Genomic DNA, 18,531 nt, shown 5'->3' with positions numbered 1-18,531 from the left:
TTCTGGACAAGTGCTCTTTCTCCCATAGCCTCCTTCCTCCTTGGACAGGAGAAATGATTCCTGCTGCTTCAACCACCACTTCCACCAATAACCACTAATAAAAATGTAACAATCAGCTGTGCATGATGACACATACCTGTAATCATGGTTTGGGAGACTGAAGCAGGAGGGTGGCAATTTGGAAGGCAGCCTGGGCACTTAGAGAGACCCCTGTCTCAAAAAATAAAAATGCCCGAGCACTTAGTGAGACCCCTGTCTCAAAAAATAAAAAGGAGTAGGGATGTAGCTCAGTGGTAAAGTACCCCTGGGTTTAATGCCCAGTACAAAATTAAAAAAAAAAAAATTTAAAATCAGTACAGCAGCAGCAGTCTCCATTGCAATAGTAGCATCTTTATTAATTATATGTCAAGTTACCAACACTCTCCCCTTTAAGCAACACCTAACCTTAAGCCAGAGACCACTCTGATGGAACTGGCTACAGCTACCCAGGACCCTCCTCCATTGCAGCCCCAGCTTTCCTAAGATCAGTGCTGAACTTCACCCGCTCAGCTCAGTGTTGCCTGCATGCAAGCCCTGGCCCCCTGTCCTCTCTGGGCTTCAATATCTCCTCTGCACCTGGGACCCTGCAGTGCCTCCCTGGTGGAGTTGTTCAGAGGACTAGCTGGAAGGGTATGTGTGAAAACACTTTGTCCAGAATCTAGCACAGATAATAAAAGTTAGTTGGTATTTCTGTTAACAGCACATTGTATTTGAACACTCCCTGGACAGATAATAAGAAAAATTAGCTTGGAGTCACTGCCTCTGTCACTTGTAAACTTTTGTGAGTTGCTTCATTTCTCTGAGTCTTTGTTTCTCCATCACTAAAAAAGAATCTTATAATACCTTCATCACAGAGGGTTAAATGGTGAAATGTGTGGAGTATGGTATGAACTGAGAAGGGAATGAAATATTTCATGAGCTACAAGAAGAAATGTCTGTGAGGCTCTGGAAAGGCACAACAGGAGTGCAGATTGAGTTCTGTGTATAACCATGTGGCTCAGGAAGAGAGTGGAAGAAGAAAGAAAATGGCAGATTAGTGTATTAGCTTTCTGTTTCTATAACGGATACTTGAAATAACTTATAAAGAGAAAAGGTTTATTTTGGCTCTCAATTTAGATTCCAGTCCTTAAGGAGCTGGCCCTGTTGTTGTGGCACCTGTGCCAAGGTAGTAGTACATCATGGTGGGAGCACACAGCAGAGCAAAACCACTCACTTCATGGCAAGCCAGGGAGCAAAGAAAATGAGGAATGGTCCAGGGTCCCACAGCAATCAATGTCATAAATACTTCCCACTAGGCACCAGCTCCTAAAGTTTCCACCACCTCCAAATAGTGCCATGCTGGGGACCAAGTCTTTAACCCATGGCCTTTTAAAGGACATTCCAGATCCAAACTATAGCACAAGTAGAGAGATGGGGAGGAGGTTTGTCCTTTCCTTCAGTATTTCCTGAGCACCTGCCCTGGTCCAGACCTTGTTCTTGATGCTGGACATGCATCAGTGAACAAATAGACAAAGTCCCTGTCCTCTGGGGCTTACACCAATGAATCTGGGGAATAAAGTAGGGAATTTTTGACACAGGATTTAAAAAGTGCAAATAGGAGTGATTATAGTGAAGGGGCCACCAGAAAGAGGGACAGAAAAAATGAACCCCCAGGTCTGAGAGAATGACCTTGGGCATGAAAACAGCTCCTCATCCTTGCCCTAGGACCAGGAGAAAATGAGACTGTCCAAGGAGGGGAAGTAATTGGGCAAGGAGATGGAGGGAAGGAAAAGGTAGGCCGATGGGAGAGTGTCCCATAAAGGAATTCCCAAAGCACCTTCCACAGAGGAAAGTGGCTCCCCATCTCTTGGGCTGTGGTGTTGGCACCCCTGTTCCCTCCTCTTCTGCATGCTGTCCAGTCCCCTGGACCTGGGGTGATCCCATACTATATGGAGGACACACAACTGCACACTGAGGGTGGAGTAGGCAATGTGGAGAAAAAAGAATCTGGAATCACCTCCTTGCCTCTTCTGCTATAAATTCTGTCTGCACTTTTGTAGACTAACCCTCCACCATCTTCACACCAACTCCTGTACAAGGATGCTGAGCTCCTGGGAAAACCAAAGGGAGGCTGGAGAAATACCAGTGTGACCACAGAGTGTACATCATCCTGTAGGAATAAAAGCATCAGATTCTGTTGTAGTCAGGATTGCTGGCTCCAAGGTTCTTTCCCTTTTCTCTTTTCTTTATCAAGGGTTGCTATTCACTCAGCAGATGTTCAAAGTCTGTGGTTCTCTGGGGCACAATGCCCTAAGTGATGCATGTAAGGGAGGAGATTAGTGTATCTCCACTTTCAAGAAGTTTGACTTTCTGGGGAATAAAAGATAAGCATAGGCACATGACCTCTGGCTCTCTGTGTCTCTGTGAATGGAAGGGTATCATCCCACCTGGCCCTGGTGCTGGCTTCCTGGTCCTTCTCCCTCCCTCCTGCAGCAGGTGTCCTCTCAATGAGTCCTGTTACCTCTCCTCCCCTTTCCAGATTCTAAGACCATTCTGGAACCGCTCTCCTACCTAGGCAGGGTGAGACTATGAGGCTCCACCTGCATACACCTGGGCTTTGATCTTTCACAAAGATGGGGATGGTAAGAGAGGGTCCACAGGGGACCTTAGAGAAACATGGGGATGGCTAGAAAATAGGGATGGACCAAATGCACTTCAGTTTATACCCAGAAACAAAGACACCAAGAAGAAGCAAGTTCAAGAATTGCTTTTTATTTTATTGGACAGTAGCATGGGGGCAGCAAGGGAGGAGGTAAAAATGGGGATAATGCTGGAAAGCGCTGATGGAACCTGATTCAACTCGCATCACGAGGGGCTGGAGCACCACTCCCTTCTCTGACTCCCAACCTCAAGTTTCCCTTCTGCCATCTCTACTCCCACTGCACACCAGGGTTTTGAGGATTAGGGATACCAGCTGGGGTGTTCCAAAAGAAGCCAGGAGGATGAAGAACTCCTGGAGGAAACTGATTATTGACACCTGGACGCAAATGAATATTCCCCCAGTTGGTTCCTGGATATGGATTAAGAGTTCCCCAGCTGCTCCCTGGGAATTGATTATTGATACCCCAAATTCCAGAAGGGTGTGCTATGGGCCTAGTTCCCCATCCAGTCCCAGGACCTCCACCTCCCCAGGACACACCAGGGTTCAGGGTACCCCAGGGGAGGCCAGGCAGAATCCTATGGATGAGAGACCAGAGAGGGCGCTGGGCAAGGGCTTGTCCCTGAGCTCCCAGCAGATTAGAACGTGGCAGCTGTCCTGACTCTGAGTCCTGGTGGAGAACTGCAGTCTCAGATGAGGGCTGCATGGGGTGTGCAGAGGATGCCACAGGCCAAGGATGGCCTCCCAGTGCTACAGCACCAGCACTAGAAAGGTAAGGCAGTCCTTCAGGTGGCATCTGTCCCAGCTGGTTCTCATTTGCAGCAGTCATCACCTGCCAAGGATACTCAGAGGGCCAGGACACCAGAGGTGGCCACCTGGATGGAGGCCCTCTCTGCACCCCAGATCCTCCTACAGGTTGGGGGGCATCTGGTGGAGGAACATTGGACTTTGGAGGAAGCCCCACTAAATCATTAGACCCAGAGCCTGGTTTGGGCTCAGGATGTCCATAGTTAGTGGGACCAGTGAAGGAAGGTCGTCCCAACAGAGGCATGTTTGTCCCCAAATGTGGGGAAACTTTCTCTTCCACGGCACCAATGCTCCGGGCAAAGAATCCTGAGGGAAGGTAAGACAAAGCAGGCGATAAACTCATGTTTGGCAACAAGTTTCCTCCCTTTCCTGATTCTCTTCACTACAAGTCCCTTCACTTCCCCAACACCAATTCTCACTTCCTCAGGGACCCGAATGGGTACCTTTTGTGTGTATCCTACAGTCTTTACCCTCCTGTAATTTCAGTTCCCTCCTGCCCAAGGATCACGCATGGGCTCCATACCTGGCAGATGCAGACAGACCAGGAGCAGGCCCAGAGGAACCCAACTCCCTGCCGCACGGCCCGGCATCCTGCTCGGTTCCAGAATCTCCTTCAGCCCAAGACGGCACCTTTATCCTGTTAGTCGGGTGGGGGACAGAAGAAACAGGCTGGGCCAGTGGTTTAAGAGACAATAGATCTCCACGGTCCACCCTCATTCTTGATTCAGTCTGTGGCAACAGGTGCCACTTGAATGTCTCAGAGAAAGCTGGGTGTTTCTTTGCTTGAACCCTTTCCTTAAACTCCCTGCCTCTTCTTGATCCAGGTGTTCTGACCCACAGCTCATTCCTGGTTGCCATATCTGCCTTTCCTTTGTTCCTTCATCAGGCCCACTAGGATCTTTACCCTTTGCCTCCATCAAAAGGAGAGAAATCCTTTGTTCTCCTCTTTCTTTGGGATAATTCTCTCTCAGTACCCTCCCTCATGCATGCCCATATCTCCTTCATCTTGAACCTGACCAATAGGGGATTCTGGGATACAGAGTGCCCCCACCCCCATCTGAAGAACTGCTCCTACATGAAACCCTGTAGTAGGGAAATAGACCTGGTTCCCATCCTTATGAGATGATAGTGTATTAATTTCCTCTTGCTTCTATAAAAAAAAAAACCCACAAACTTAATGGTTTACAATGCTACAATATACTATCTTACAGTTTTGGAAGTCAAAAGTCCAAAAATGAGTCTCAGTCAGGTGTGGAGGTATCCTAGCAAATGGGAAATCTGAGGTAGGAGGATTGGAAATTGGAGGCCAGCCTGGGCAAACTAGTGAGGCCCTAAGCAATTTGCTTTGAAAATGAAAGGATTGGGATAGCTCAGTGGTAAAGCAACTCTGGTTTCAATTCCCAGTACCGCACCCTCCTCAAAAAAAAAAAAAAAAAAAAAAAAAGAAAAGTCTCCAGATTAAAATCAAGGTGTTGGTCAGCAGGGTTTTAGGGAAGAATCTGTTACCTCTCCTTTCCCAACTTCTGGGACTAACTGCATTCCTCGGCTGGTGATTCCAAACCTTCTCCATCTTCCCCAAACACCATGTTCTTTCACATTATATCAAGCGTCTATCTTTTCTACCTCCCATGTGCACATTTTAAAACCTGTGATTATATTGGATCCACCCAAATAATCCAGGATAATCCCCTTAAAATAAAGTAGGATGACTAACAACCTTAACTCCATCCACAACCTTATTTTCCTTTGCCATGTAATCTAGTACATTCACAGGTTCCAATGATGAGAACATGGACATCTTTGGTGGTGTTGGGGTGGGGGCAGAATCCTGCCGACCATAGATGGTCAGACATGAAATACTGAGAGAGAGCAGGTGTTTCCAAGTAACAGTAGAGGAGGACATTTTAATTCTATTGTCAAATGGCCATGCCTTGCAGCAGAGCAGTGGGGTTGTAGGATCTGTTAACTATTTGTCCACTTTTACATATTGCTATGGTCTATATATGGTTTGAATGTGTCCCCTACAGGTTCATGTACTGAGGCATGGTCCCCAGTGTGGCAGTGTTAAGAGGCGGTAGAACCTTTTAGAGGTGAGGCCTAATGGGAAGCAATTAGGTCATTGGGGTGATCAATACTGGGCTCTTGGAATGAATTAGTTCCCACTAATGGGTTGTTATTAAAAAAAAAAAAAAAAAAAAAAAAAAGAGTGAGCCCAACCTTGGAACTTTTCTGGCATCCTGTCTTGCCATGTGGTCTCTTCCTCTCACATGCAATTCTTCCATACTGTGACACAGTCAAAGGGATCCTCATCAGAGTCTAGCAGTTGCTAGTGCCATGCTCTTGAACCTAGTTACATGAACCTCTATTCACTATACATTATTCAGACTCAAGTAAGTTGACTGTGAAATATGAATATCTTTAAAATGGTTAAATAAAAAGTTAAGGGTTGGGATTTAACTCAGGGGCAGATATACACTAATCCCTGGATTCAATTCCCAGGAAAACACACACACACACACACACACACACACACACACACAAATGCCTTTGTTCTCCTCATTTCTTCTAGGAATGCCTCTTCCCACTAGATAGTCTCCCTGGTTTCCTGAGGAAAAATGTGAGCTGTTAGACAATATTATTGCTCTGGTCTCATCCTCAGACCCTGCTGAATAGGTATTGGCAGAGTGACAAACTCCTCTCCAGAACTTTATAGTGCAGGAAGCACAGTATTCCTTTTGGGTGACATCCACCAATTTTGCGAAACTTTTAATGGGGATCATACCAGAGACTAGAGTCCCCATATCACAGGGCCTATCTCCCCTGCATTTCCCATCCACAGAGCTTCCAAGGGCCTTGATTCCTGCCATGGACTTCACTTTGGGGGCCAGGTGCTGGGCCAAGGATGACTCTACGGTAATGACAGAAATAGAACTGTTTTGGAGCCCTGTTTTGCCTCCAGTCAGCCCTGAAGTTTGGTGCAGTGCCCCAGGTCATTGTCAATGTAATATATTGCTGCTGGGTCTGGACTTGAAACTTCAGCAGTTCTAAATTCAGCACAAGCCTACTCCATTCTGATAGGAGGGAAAAGGTCAGATCCTATGACAAGGGTGAATTCCTTTCCGTGAAGCAGGGGATCTGAGAGGTGGCCGGTGAGGCCTTTCCTATAGGGACACAGACTGCACCCTGCCCTCCTTGGGCTGTGAAAGCATCCTCAACCTCAGCTTCTCCTCTGCCAACTCTAGGATGTAAATCACGTGGCCCTGTCTATCCACACTCTCCATTTTCTCTCTCTTCTCCATGAAAGCCACCTTCCCTTCTGCATTGGAGCACTCTGACCTCTTCTCTGAGAGTTTTATCAACCACACCTCTCACTCTAGAACCACAGCAGATGCAGCAAGAGAGTGGAGGCAGAGAGGACACTGCTGGCTCTATTTTGCATGGGCTGGGATCTTGTAAGTAGGCCAGTGAGTCAATGTGCTTGGCTGCACTCCCTGCCAGACTCCTATCCTGTCTCACTCTCTCCACCCCTAGAACAACCAGGTTCTTACTCAGTCACCAGGAATCTGGTCTGAGTTGTTGTATCCCAGCCTTCCCAAGGTTCCAGGTGTCCCAGAAACCTAGGAAATCATCAACACCGGGGACTCCTAGAGAGGATGGCGTCTAAAAGGTGAGGCACACTAATGGTGGAAGAAACAGAGCTTGGGTGGAAAGGGGAAGGAGATAATGAGGGCTTTGTGTAAGGGAGGAAAGGACCCCGTGTGGGGAGTAGAGAGAAACTGGATCTTCTGGAGCAAAGAGAGAGGAAAAAAAATGGATAGAAGGGTTTGGGAAACCAGGCAATCTCTGCTTTCAACTCAACAAATATTTATTGTTTTCCTTCTTTGTGGGAGGAGATATAAGGTATGAGAGAAATACTGGGCCAATTTATAAATGGAAACAGGGACATGGGGACCTCTAGAGGCATAGGAGGTGCACCACCCAGGTCCTAGGAGGAAACCCAGGACTCTAAAAAGACAAAAATTCTGCATCAAGTTCACACAGTTTATTGAGCCATGTCCAGGGTCCAGAGAGAACAAGGACACTGCTCCAGTCTCAGTAGATGCCCTGGTGTCTCACTCAGGGCAGCATCTGAGCACTGAGAGAAGTGACAGCCAGGGAGAGGACTGAGATGGAGACTTTGAAAGGCAAAGGATGTGCAGGAAACAGCATCATGTTGGATGGTACAGGTGAGTTGGGAGCCAGAATCCAGTAGCATACAGGACTGGTTGAGCAGATGGTGAAGAGAGGTCAGTGAAACATGGTCATTATTTTCTAGTAACAATTTGGACTTTGCTTTATTTGGTCAAGGAAGAGAAGAAGGAATGACTTGTCCAAGCATCGGAGTTCAGGGGTTCCCAGTCAAGAACCTTAGTAGGTGGGTTAAGTCAATGGACCATCTCAAAGAAATGGCCAAGGAAATTTTAAAGGGTGGTGATCTGTAGAAATGACACTGCAGTAGAATGGAATCTAAGCAGTAGAAGAGAATGAGGAAAGGGATTTGGAGTCTACCATTTGGGCCAGTGAGTCATAGGAGATGAAGAAAGAAGAGGTGATAAGGGAGAGTCTACAACACTGGCATTATGGAGGAAGTAAAGCAGCTCTCTTGGGACCAAGGAGAGGACATGAGCTGGATCCCCAGACCCCTGGATGTCTCCCAGCTGGGAGATGGCATATGTATATGTGTGTGCCCGTACATGCATGTACAAAAAACTGTCTTATGGACTGTCAAGTAACTCTCCCTGGGGTAGAAAAACTTCAGGGTCAGCTAGCTGGGGCCCCAGAGGCTTCACATGGGCCAGGATGTCCCGGATAGAGCGGCAAGGAATCCTTCCAGGGCTGCCGAGGCCACAGGGCTTGGCACCAGCAGAGGGATCAGGTTGAGGAGAGCCATCAGGACCCCCACTCAATGTTGAGGAGGAAACGGAAATGCAGGGGTGACCGGAAGAGCTGGACTTGATGCTGCAGGGCTGAAGGATGATTTTTCCACTGGATAGGGAACTGGAGCTGGAGCTGGAGCTGGAGCTGCCACCAAAGGAGCCAGTGCCTGGTGGGGAGCAGGGACCCTGGGAAACACCACTGCAGGGGTGGTAGGATGAACCGGAACTGCTGGATATGCTAGAACTGACGTGCACTCCAGAACCAGAAAGGGAGCAGGGCCCCTTAGATCCTGTGAAACCAACTCCACAAGGCTGGACCCCGCCAGAGCCCACGGGCTGGAATACAATGGCTGAGGAAGCGCCTGACGGGTATGTGTTGGAACTAGAGGAGCCATGGCTGGGGATGATGGGGTTGCTGGAAAAGTATTTTCCCTCTGAGATGGGGGGCCCAGCTGCAAAGGATGGGGACCCTGGAGAGCCCTTGACAGGGTTATCTTTGGTGAAGTAGCCCACAGGGTAGATTTTACCCTTGCTATAGGTCATGCCTGGGACCAGATAACTGTCAGAGGAGCCACCCACCACCTCATAGCCACCATAGGATTGCTGTACAGAGGTGATGGGGGGGCAGGGTTTGCCTGGGAGACCACCATTGCTACAGGGGTTACCTTGAATCACTCCGGGGCCACCAGAGCCATGCTGCTCCACCACCACCACTACAGGCCTCTGCCCCCCTGACACGGAGTGGGAGCTGGAGATATAGGGGCCAGAATGTGAGACAATGGGTCCCCCACTGCAGGGAGAGTCGGGGACATCTGCACTACAGGGACGCAGGTTGGAGCTGCTGCTTTGACTACTGCTGCTGGACATCCCAGAGGTTTGGGAAAAGGAAGAGCTTCCTCCAGACTGGGAAGAGCCTGATGTCAAGCGAGATTTATCATCGACTGGTAGAGCTGAGCCATTTCCTGGTCCTCTGGGATATCCTGATCCTGGATTAAATAATGCAGATCCTGGAGAACCACCCTGGGAGGAACTGGATCCACTGGAGCCACCACTGGAGCCACCACTGGAGCCACCACTGGAGATACTAGAACCACTGGAGCCACCACTGGAGCTACCACTGGAGCCACTGGAACTGGAAATGGAATTGCTGAAGCTGCTGGAGCCACCATGGCTGCTGAAGCTGCTGGAGCCACCATGGCTGCTGAAGCTGCTGGAGCCACCCTTTCCAATGAGACATGGGTTGTTCGGAGAAGTGATTCGTGTGGGGTCCTTACAGGGGTCTGAGAGAGTCCCGATGCTCTTAGCCAAAGTTCCTGTGGAGGAAAGTAGTCAGTAAGGGCCAGAGAGGAGCCTGGATTTCTCTCTCACCCAGTCATCTGCCACTCTGGTTTCTCCAGAGAGGAGCCCAGGAGAGTTTGACAACAGAGAAAAAAGGAGGGAAAAGAGGTTGTCTCTAAAGGATATTGGGGTGACAGAATAAGGCAGTTTCTAGGAGTGTGGTATTGGGTGGGGAGGTGGTTAAACATTTACCAGAGAAATAGCGAGCCTCTAAAGTGGGAGGCATTGGAGAAGTAAGCTTTAGATAATCAAGAATGGGAAGAGGCAGGTCCAGGAACAAACAGGCCTAAAAGAAGACAGACTGAAACTCTGAGAGGTAGGGAGATCCGGAGGGGAAAAATCCTGGGCCAGACCCTGGGACCAGACAGAAAGAAAAGACAGAGGCAAAACAACAGAAGGTCGAGGAGGGAAGGGAAAATACCAAAATAAGATACTGGGAGAAGAGACACCCAGTGGCAGAGGGACCCACACAAGAAGAGGGTCACAGGTGACCAGCTCCCTCATAGAGTGCAGGCTGAAGGAAGGATGGAAATCCTGCTTCCTGTCTCAGTGCTGGCCATGCCAGTAAAGCTGGGTGGGGGCCAGGATGTGGGGGCACTCACCTGTTGCTTCAGAACCTGCTGGTACCAGTGTGACAGGACACCGCGCCCTGAACCACCCTTGCTCTCACTGGCCCAGCCTTGGGACACCAGCATGAAACCCGCCTCAGAGGCACATGACCATTATCAGCCTTCCTGTCTCCCCACCCGGCCTTTGCACGTGTGCATCTGCTGTCCCCACCCAGCCCTGTATCTGACTCCTGTTGCCTTTATTTACCTCAATTGTAGAATCACTTCTTTTTTAACTAAGCCTCTGCTCTTAACCCCCAGGCTCAACTTACCCCAGTCTGTCTCCACCACTCTCTATCACCTAAGTGTCTTCTTCCTACCTTTGTCCCTTTGGGTCCCACATGGCATGGACGGAGCCACAGACTAGCAGATCACTAAACCTCTCTGAGCTTCACACACACAGGGAGGCCCTGCCTTCCTTACAGCATTACTATGAGGCTGAGTGAGATCACCTACCTAGAAGACGCTTTCAAAAACAGAAAGCATTAGACATTATGATTCATTATTTAGTGCCGCTCATCCTTGAGCTCTCCACAAGCTACCAGATCTCCAGTCGGCTGCATCCCCTGTTCTCAAAAAGAAATCCTCTGCATACACCTCCAAGCCAAATCTCAGCTCTGCCACTGTGCCTCACTCCACATGAAATCATCTAGCACTCCTGGTCTCCTCCATTGCTCCCCCAGACACTGTGCACCCTGCTGTCCACCTGCCCACCTGACCAAGGGGGAAGGTCACAGAAAAGCCTCAAGAGCCACAAACACCTGGTGATCAACAGCACAGACCCACAAACTGCCCAGCCTGGAGTTTGAATCCTGGCTGTACTGCTTCTAATCATGATGCTGAGCCAGTTTCCTAACCTTTGGGAACCTTGGTGGCATCTGTACAGTGGGAACCATAACTCTTCTCTCTTATTGTTCTTGTCATAATCAAAAATGCTACTGTATTTAAAGTGCTTAGAACAGTGTCTGATACATTAAAAATAATTCCAAACCAAACTTGGTGGTGTACTCCTATAATCCCAGCAGCTTGGGAGGCTGAGGCAGGATGATCCCAAATTCAAAGCCAGCTCAGCAACTGAGGGAGGCCCTGAGCAACTTAACAAGACCCTGTCTCAAAATTAAAAAGGCCAGGGATGTGGCTCAGTGGTTAAGCACCCCCTGGTTCAATCTGCAGTACTCAAGAAAAAAAAAAAAAAAATAGGAAAGGAGAAAAAACCTTAAAAATGGTAGCAATTCTTTTTACTATGAAATATCCAATCTTCATCTTCTAGTGCTTCCATAATGACAACAACAACATTGAAACAATCCTCTAGAGCTTCCAAAACACCTGTCACACACATTAGCTAATTTGAAACACACAGGAAAATTAGTAGCAAGTGTTATTTTTAACCCCACCTTAGAGTATCGGAAACCAAGGCTCAGAAAGTTTAAGAAACTTGCCTGAGGTGACAAAGCAGTGAGGAGCAACCCCTAGACTCAAAGGTCAGATTCCAAAGCCCCTGCCTTTCTCCTCTGCTGGATTCTCTCCTAGACCCTCCTCAGGCAGTGGATTCCCCCAGCCTTCTCTGACCCTGGGTCTGTGTTCCTCCTCTCCCACCCCATCCTCCCACCCCTAGGGCCCCCAGCCTCCTACCTGGCAGGAGGACACCAGCCAGCAACAATGCCATCATCCCTTGCCCTCCCACACGCCCCATCTGGGGTGCCCGAGAGGAGCCCATCTCAGATGGTGTGGCCTTCTGACTGACAGCAACTTGTGGACACCCAGGGCCTTTATGTCAGGGCTGGACATTCTCTGGGCAGGAGTCATTGTGGGGAGGGGAGGAGGAGCGGAGGGGGTGGGTGCCTAGGGGCAGTTGGTGTGGCCCAAGGAGCTGAAGTAATCAGCCAGGGCATCTGCCTACTCAGCAGCAGTGGTGGCTGTAGTGTGGGGGACCCATGGCCACAGGGCCCCAGATCCTGCAGCCTGACTGGCCTGCCCTGGCTCCTCATTGCTTAACCTGGAACCAGATACTCTGCCCCATGGCCACCCACTCAGGTATAGCCACTCTCACCTTGGGACCCAGTCTCCTGGTTCCTTTGCTCCCTGCCTCCCAGGGTTGGCCTGTCCAACTGTCATCCTCCCATCCTCCCTCCACTCAAGCATGCAGGCATTTCAGCTTTTCCTTTGGTGTCTGGGAAGTTCCCCACACCTGATCCAGCCCCCACCTGACCCTGCTGCATGGTTCCAGCCCCACTGGGTTCCCATCCACAGCCCTGGGTCTGCCCGTTTCCTTGGGCTCCTGTCACTCAGCTTCCGCTTCCCTCCTTCAGATATGAAGATTTGCCCCCACCCCTCTGTCTCCTTGCTGCTGCTGCTCAAGCACGTGCCTGCACACACCCATTATGTGTCCCATCATTGAGTAACCTTTTGCCTCTCAGAAATTGAACATCCACATTCTGAAAGCTGGCTCCCTGACATCTGCCTTCTGGGGGGCTCCAAGGACAGTATGAAGGGCACTAGGTGGCAGGAAGAGGCCTGGACTAGGGACCCCTGTCATAGCTGGGCCTCAGTTACTCACAGGCCACTCACAGCCTCTCCCCCAAGGTGGTGACCTAGACTCCTCAGGGTGAGCAAGAGGCTAATAAGGCTAATTTGAAAGGTGGTGGCCGGGCAGCCCATTAGTTGGCTCTCTGGCCTGAATGAGTGAACAGGAAGCAGCAGCCAGCTATGTCTGAGTGGGATAAAGGAGAGCCAGGCAGTCTCCTAGGTCCCTGAAAGACAGAAGGCCAAGAGCCCTGGGATCTGCTGGGAGGGTGGCGGTTTCTCCTCCACTGCATCTCTCTCCCTCCTGCTGTGGTCCTGGCCCCACCCTGACCAATTGCTCACTGGTGTTGCCGAGAGTAGGGGAGTATCAGTATCAGAGGGAGGGGCCCGGGAGGCTGTCCTCCTACCCTGTCGCCTCGGACAGCCACCAGCCTGGTGAAGCCCTCCTCCCCTCACCTGAACCCATTTCCAGAACTTCTTGTCTCCTTACAAAGGTATCTCTGTCCTTGGAACCCTTTGGTTGGTCTATCCTGTTCTATCTCCTGACCTGCCTTGAATTTGTGACCACCATGGTGATGGAAATGTCTTAAGTCTGTGTTGTCTGATGCTATAGCCACTAGCCATGTGGGGTTACTGAACCTGTGAAATGGGGCTGGTATATTCCACTGAGGAATTTCATTTAACTCTAATCAATTTAGATGTACATAGCCACACACAGCTGCTGGCCACCATGTAAGTGTGGCCCTTGCCTTCCAGTTGGCACCCAAAATAGGAGTGAGAGGGTAGAGGATCTGGGAAACCCACCAAATCTTTCTGAACTTCAATTCCTCAATTGTAAAATGGGGGATATTTTAAATAACGACTGCCTTGGAAAGGTTTTTGTAAAGATCATATGAGAAGTTATCAGAAAGAATAAATGAGACAAGGGCATGGTCCCCTCCTGGCATGGTTGCTCAGCTAATGGAGCCCCACAGTTGCTCCTGTCTGAGTCCTCCCTTTGGGGAAAAACAAATGGGAGGATTTACCCACAGCCCAGGCGCTCTCCAGCCCAGCCCACCTGGAAGATTCTCCTCTACTCACTTCCCACCTGGGGCAGAAAATTTGAGGCATCATTAAAAATGATGTTGCTCTTTCTGGACATCAGCACCCATCCCTAGCTCTCAGGCCTCATCTAGGACCTAAGGAAGGGAGAGGGCATGGGCCAGGGACAGGAATGGCAGGGAGAAGAGGGGAAAGGAGGCTGGTGGAGGAGAGCAGCTGGGCTGTCCCCAAGTAGGTGGGGAGAAGTCAGGAGAATGCAGGGACTGTGGGTTGTTCTTTTCCAGCACGAGCTTCCCCTGAGCAGCCAGAGGTGGCAAAGTTTGTCTTGTTTTCTTCTTCACATTCCTCCTGGCTGCCGTCAGCCCTTGGCCAGGCTGGAGGAGGCTCAGTCTCTCTCGGCCTCCAGCCAACTCTCCACCACCCACACGGGCATTCCTCTGAGGCTGCTCTCCTCCTGTTCTCTTTCCACTCTTCCCCTCATTCTACCACCCTGGGCTGCACAGGTCCCCGACTGTCCTGCCCTCCCTGAAGTCCCGTCCACTCCCCTGTGCAGTGGTCCCCCGCACCCAATCCATGGTTTCACTTTTCAGTTGTTTTCAGTGGATAAATATGAAATTCCAAAAATAAGTCATAAGTTTCACAATACCTTTTATCACAAAATATAGTTATAATTGTTCTATTTTATTGTTAATATTAGTATGCTTAATGTATAAATTAACCTTTATCATAGATATGTATAGACAGGAAAAATCGTAGCATGATGCATACAGGGTCAGGCACTATCCACTGTTTCAGTCGTCACTGGTGGTCTTGGACTGTATCCCTTGCAGTTACAGGTGTGGCTCTAGTTTGTTCTGCTGTGTCCTTGATCCTCACCATTAGCCTTTCTCTCAGCTTAGGCAGTGAAAACCTGAAGTTAACGGGGCTAAGAAGGGAAAGGAAGGGACATTGGTTGAGTGCCTACACAGGGCAAGGTCACCCTGTGGGGAGCTGGTCAGTCTGGTAATGTCCACAGTGGTGCAGGCAGGTCTGCTGGATTCCACAGTGAGACTATCGACTCGAGCAGAGAGGACCCGGAGCAGTGGGAGGGCTGGGTGAGAAAGTGTGGGTGGAAGGAGCAATCCCCTCCCACAGAAGGAAAACCAAGTGCAAAGCACTGCCTTCTGCAGACAAGAGGTGGGGGTCCCTGCCTTTTATCTGTGAGGAAAGAAGGTGGCCGTTCATTCCAGTTTCTTCTCTACCACGAACTGGCTCACCATGCATGTTCATGTGCTGTGCTTTGGAAACTGCAACGAAGAGGAAGATGAATTATTCCTTGTCCTGAAGGGGCTGGAGTCCAGCTGGTGACATGCAGCACAAAGAAACTTTGAGTGGAGGAGGCAGGCCCTTGGCTTTGAGTAGGTGGGAGGACTTTCCCTGGGTCTCGTGGAATGAGGAAAAGAACAGGGAGCAGGAAGCTCAGACCCAGGGCCTCGTGGTGGGTGCGTGGGGTGTACTGAGAATGAGTAGATGACCTGGCATGTGCAGAGGAACAGTAGGGCAGAAGACAGGCAGCCCATCCACACCAGGGTGCCTAGTGATCTCTAACACCAGGAAAAAGAAATTTGGATTTTATAGGAAATGGAGTAAATGTGGTTAAGAAGACAGGAAACCAAAAGGCTTTGAATAGGAGACTTCTATAGTCCAAGAGGAGCCATGGGAGGAGAACCCCATTTACTGCTGCCCAACCTAGTACTGAATCTTTATTATCTTGTCGAATCTTCACAACAGTCTTACGGGATAAGCACTGCTTTTCTTTTTTCACAAAGGAGAAGCTAAGTTTAAATAATATGTTGGAACCAGCTGCTAACAAGCAAAAAGAAGTTCAGAAATGATTCTAATCCAAGCCTGTGGGGCCTCCAAGCCCATGGAGGTCCCTCCACTCTGCACCCCTGGCACTGTGCTGTGCACTGCAGCAGTGCTTCATGGCCAGGCTCAGAGCTTCCTCTCACCCTGTAGCATGGGTGCAAAATTCCTTGTGCATCTGTCTTTCTGGAGAGAAGGTTCCTGCTTCTCTCAAAGTCTCAAAAGTTAAGAAGCTCTAACCCAGAGAGTGAGGGGCATACGAGATCCCTCCCACTCAGCTTTTCTCCCTTGCATTTCACCAGCGCGTCTAAATGTCAGGGCAAAAGTTCTCGAACAAGCATTCCATGAAGGGAGACTTTGTACACCTGGGACAGACTAGGGAGAAGGAAATGGAGTAGACAAAGATAAGAAGATGGAAAGTTTGAAAGCAGAGCTAATTTACAACAGGAGAGGTGGACAAAGGACACCCAGAGTCCCTCGGAAGCCCAGGACCCAGGCTCCTCTGTGCTGCTGCTCCACTCATCTCAGGGAGAAGGCCTTTTTCCCTCCTCCCTGCTCTTTCTCCATCACACATGTTGCCCGTGTGGACTCATCTCTAGTCACAACGCCCTCCTCTCCCTGCAGTGGGAGCGGACACTCCTGGCCCACTCCCACTGGGAATGTCCTCTGAGTTGTTTTTCCTGTAGTGGGGATGGGTGGCCCTGAGTCACCACACTCTTCACCTGGCTACTCTTGTGACCAAAACAGCATAGAAGGAGAGGACTTATCTTCATGTGGAGTTCCGACTGGTCTGTGCAGGATGGGACAGACCCAGCCTGTGCTGCCCCCTATGACCAGGGAAACATCCCCCCTTGGTCCTGCCTCTAATTCTCTGCCTTCCTTTTGGAAGCACCCCACTCCCTTCTATAGAAGCGGACATGGTAGATGGACTAGGGTGAACCAGTCCATGCTCTGCCTGGCCCTGATTCCTGCATCCTCTTTTCAAAGAGATTCTGCGGCATGTAATCTATAGACTTCAAAATGTGGCAGAAACCACTTCTCTTCCACCAGAGGGCTCCATGACAGTGAGGACAGCACCCACGTGTTTGTTGAACTCCCTGTACTCAGCTCTGATAGGTGCTTGCTGATTTTTTGGAATGAAAGAATGAACAAATGCATCCAGGCTAAGTTTCCTCTTTCCATCTTACTCAGGAACAAGTTTTCCTCCTTCATGGCTTCCTTGTCCTCTCCCCTTCCAAACACTTCCACCATGTGCAAAGCCCCCACAGGTAGTAGGAGGTGGGGGGATGCACTATGGCTCTCCAGGAGAGCCATGTGTGGGAAGCAGGGAGACAGATATGTGCACTTGGCTCTGAAACAAAGCCATTCACCAACTCCCTGTGCTCTCTCCATCTGTCCGGCCCTCATTCCTCATGACTGACTAACTCCCCTGAGCCACTCTTCTCTCTACTGGATTTTTTTTAAGATGCAACAAACTTCCATTAATGAATAGCAGTGTTCACATGGCTGTGATGAGGAAGTTCAGGGATTTCCCCTAGACAAGGCATTAATCTTGTGCTGGGGGTGAAGTAGGACAGTGCTATGTGTTTTAAAAATTCCCTAGGGGATTTTGACAATCACTGCTCTGGGGAGCAGACTAACTCCTCCATCCCTCTCCCTCAGAATATCCAGTGATGTGGCCTCTTCTCCGCTCTACTCTTCCTTCCTTTTTCCCTGCCCGTCTCCCTTTCTGTTACTCTTTCCTCCAGAACTGCCCTCCTGCATTTGGCCTAGTCAGCTTCCCTTTTCCATATCCCATCCCTGTTCTCATCCTCTTAGCAGGACCCAGGGCTCATGGGAGTGAGGACTAGGATCAGAGCCAAGTGCACCTTCAGGCTTAACTCCTGAAAGAGGAGGAATTGACAGCTGAGGACCCTGCCCATCAGGCTATCTGCACCCTCAATCTTATCCCTTCACCCCTCCTTCTCCAAAGCAGCAGGGAGTCAGCTGAGGACCAGTCATGCTCCCTGAGCTCAAGACTTCATGGCCCTATTTATGTGACACCTAATTTGGCCACCACCCCTCTCATCCTGTGAGGAGATGCAGACAGAGGCTGTGATTAGCTCTCAGAGTAACAAAATATTTTCCCCTTCTCTGTTCTGTGGAGCCAGTATCAGAGAAACCAGTGCTCCTTGTCTACTCATTGTGTGCACCTATTAAATAGTCATTCTTTCCACTGGGGTTATTAATGCTTTTTATTGTTATTGGTCACCCAGAATTAGAGATGCAGTTCCCTTCCCCATGCAGGAGAAACTTGCAAGAGAGGAAGGGAGAGAGACTCGGGGCACAGTCTGATTGTGGTCTTGTGGCCTAGGGAGAAGTTGGAAGGAGTTGTACCAGGAGAGGAACTTCTAGGCTGGGTGTGGCCCTCAGAGCCCCAGGAACAGGACCCCTGTGGGGTCTTCTGGTCTGAATGCCTCTGGTCAAGGGTTCCTCATGGACAGGGAGCTTCTCCAGTTCCCTAGTTCCCCTGGCACCTGATGCACCACCTAGCACACAGGTGACCAGTAAGCACGGACTCCTTTCGGAGAGGCGGATCCCAGGACTACACCATCTGCATCAGAGAACAGCTCTGATCCCTGGACAGTGTAAGACATTCAGTTCATCGCAAACATTTGCATGCATGGAATTTATCTAGAGTCTCTCAATGACCTGAGAAGTTAGGAGTTATTATTTGTTCTTTGGAAAGTAAGTTCCAAGAGTTAAACATGATGTTTACTGCCAGTATCTGGGGGTT

The 18,531-nt window shown here is 49.7% G+C and overlaps 2 protein-coding genes across 2 annotated transcripts; both read right to left on the bottom strand.

Moving 5' to 3' along the window:
- Positions 1 to 2,817: 2,817 nt before the first annotated feature.
- On the bottom strand, positions 2,818 to 4,123 carry LOC306665149 (uncharacterized protein C6orf15 homolog). Its single transcript, XM_079146423.1, has 2 exons — positions 4,008 to 4,123; positions 2,818 to 3,790 (listed from the first exon to the last, which is right to left on the bottom strand). Exons 1-2 carry the CDS (start codon positions 4,072 to 4,074, stop codon positions 2,949 to 2,951), a joined length of 909 nt encoding a protein of 302 aa, XP_079002549.1. The 5' UTR covers positions 4,075 to 4,123; the 3' UTR covers positions 2,818 to 2,948.
- Positions 4,124 to 7,511: 3,388 nt separating this feature from the next.
- On the bottom strand, positions 7,512 to 12,135 carry CDSN (corneodesmosin). The gene is made up of 2 exons (XM_079148800.1): positions 11,979 to 12,135; positions 7,512 to 9,713 (listed from the first exon to the last, which is right to left on the bottom strand). Exons 1-2 carry the CDS (start codon positions 12,061 to 12,063, stop codon positions 8,239 to 8,241), a joined length of 1,560 nt encoding a protein of 519 aa, XP_079004926.1. The 5' UTR covers positions 12,064 to 12,135; the 3' UTR covers positions 7,512 to 8,238.
- Positions 12,136 to 18,531: the final 6,396 nt, after the last annotated feature.

Source organism: Sciurus vulgaris (genome assembly GCF_902686455.1).
Source record: "Sciurus vulgaris genome assembly, chromosome: 7".
Lineage (NCBI taxonomy): Eukaryota > Metazoa > Chordata > Mammalia > Rodentia > Sciuridae > Sciurus > Sciurus vulgaris.
The sequence above is the reverse complement of the archived record's forward strand: the minus strand, read 5'-3'. Positions and strand labels throughout refer to the sequence as shown.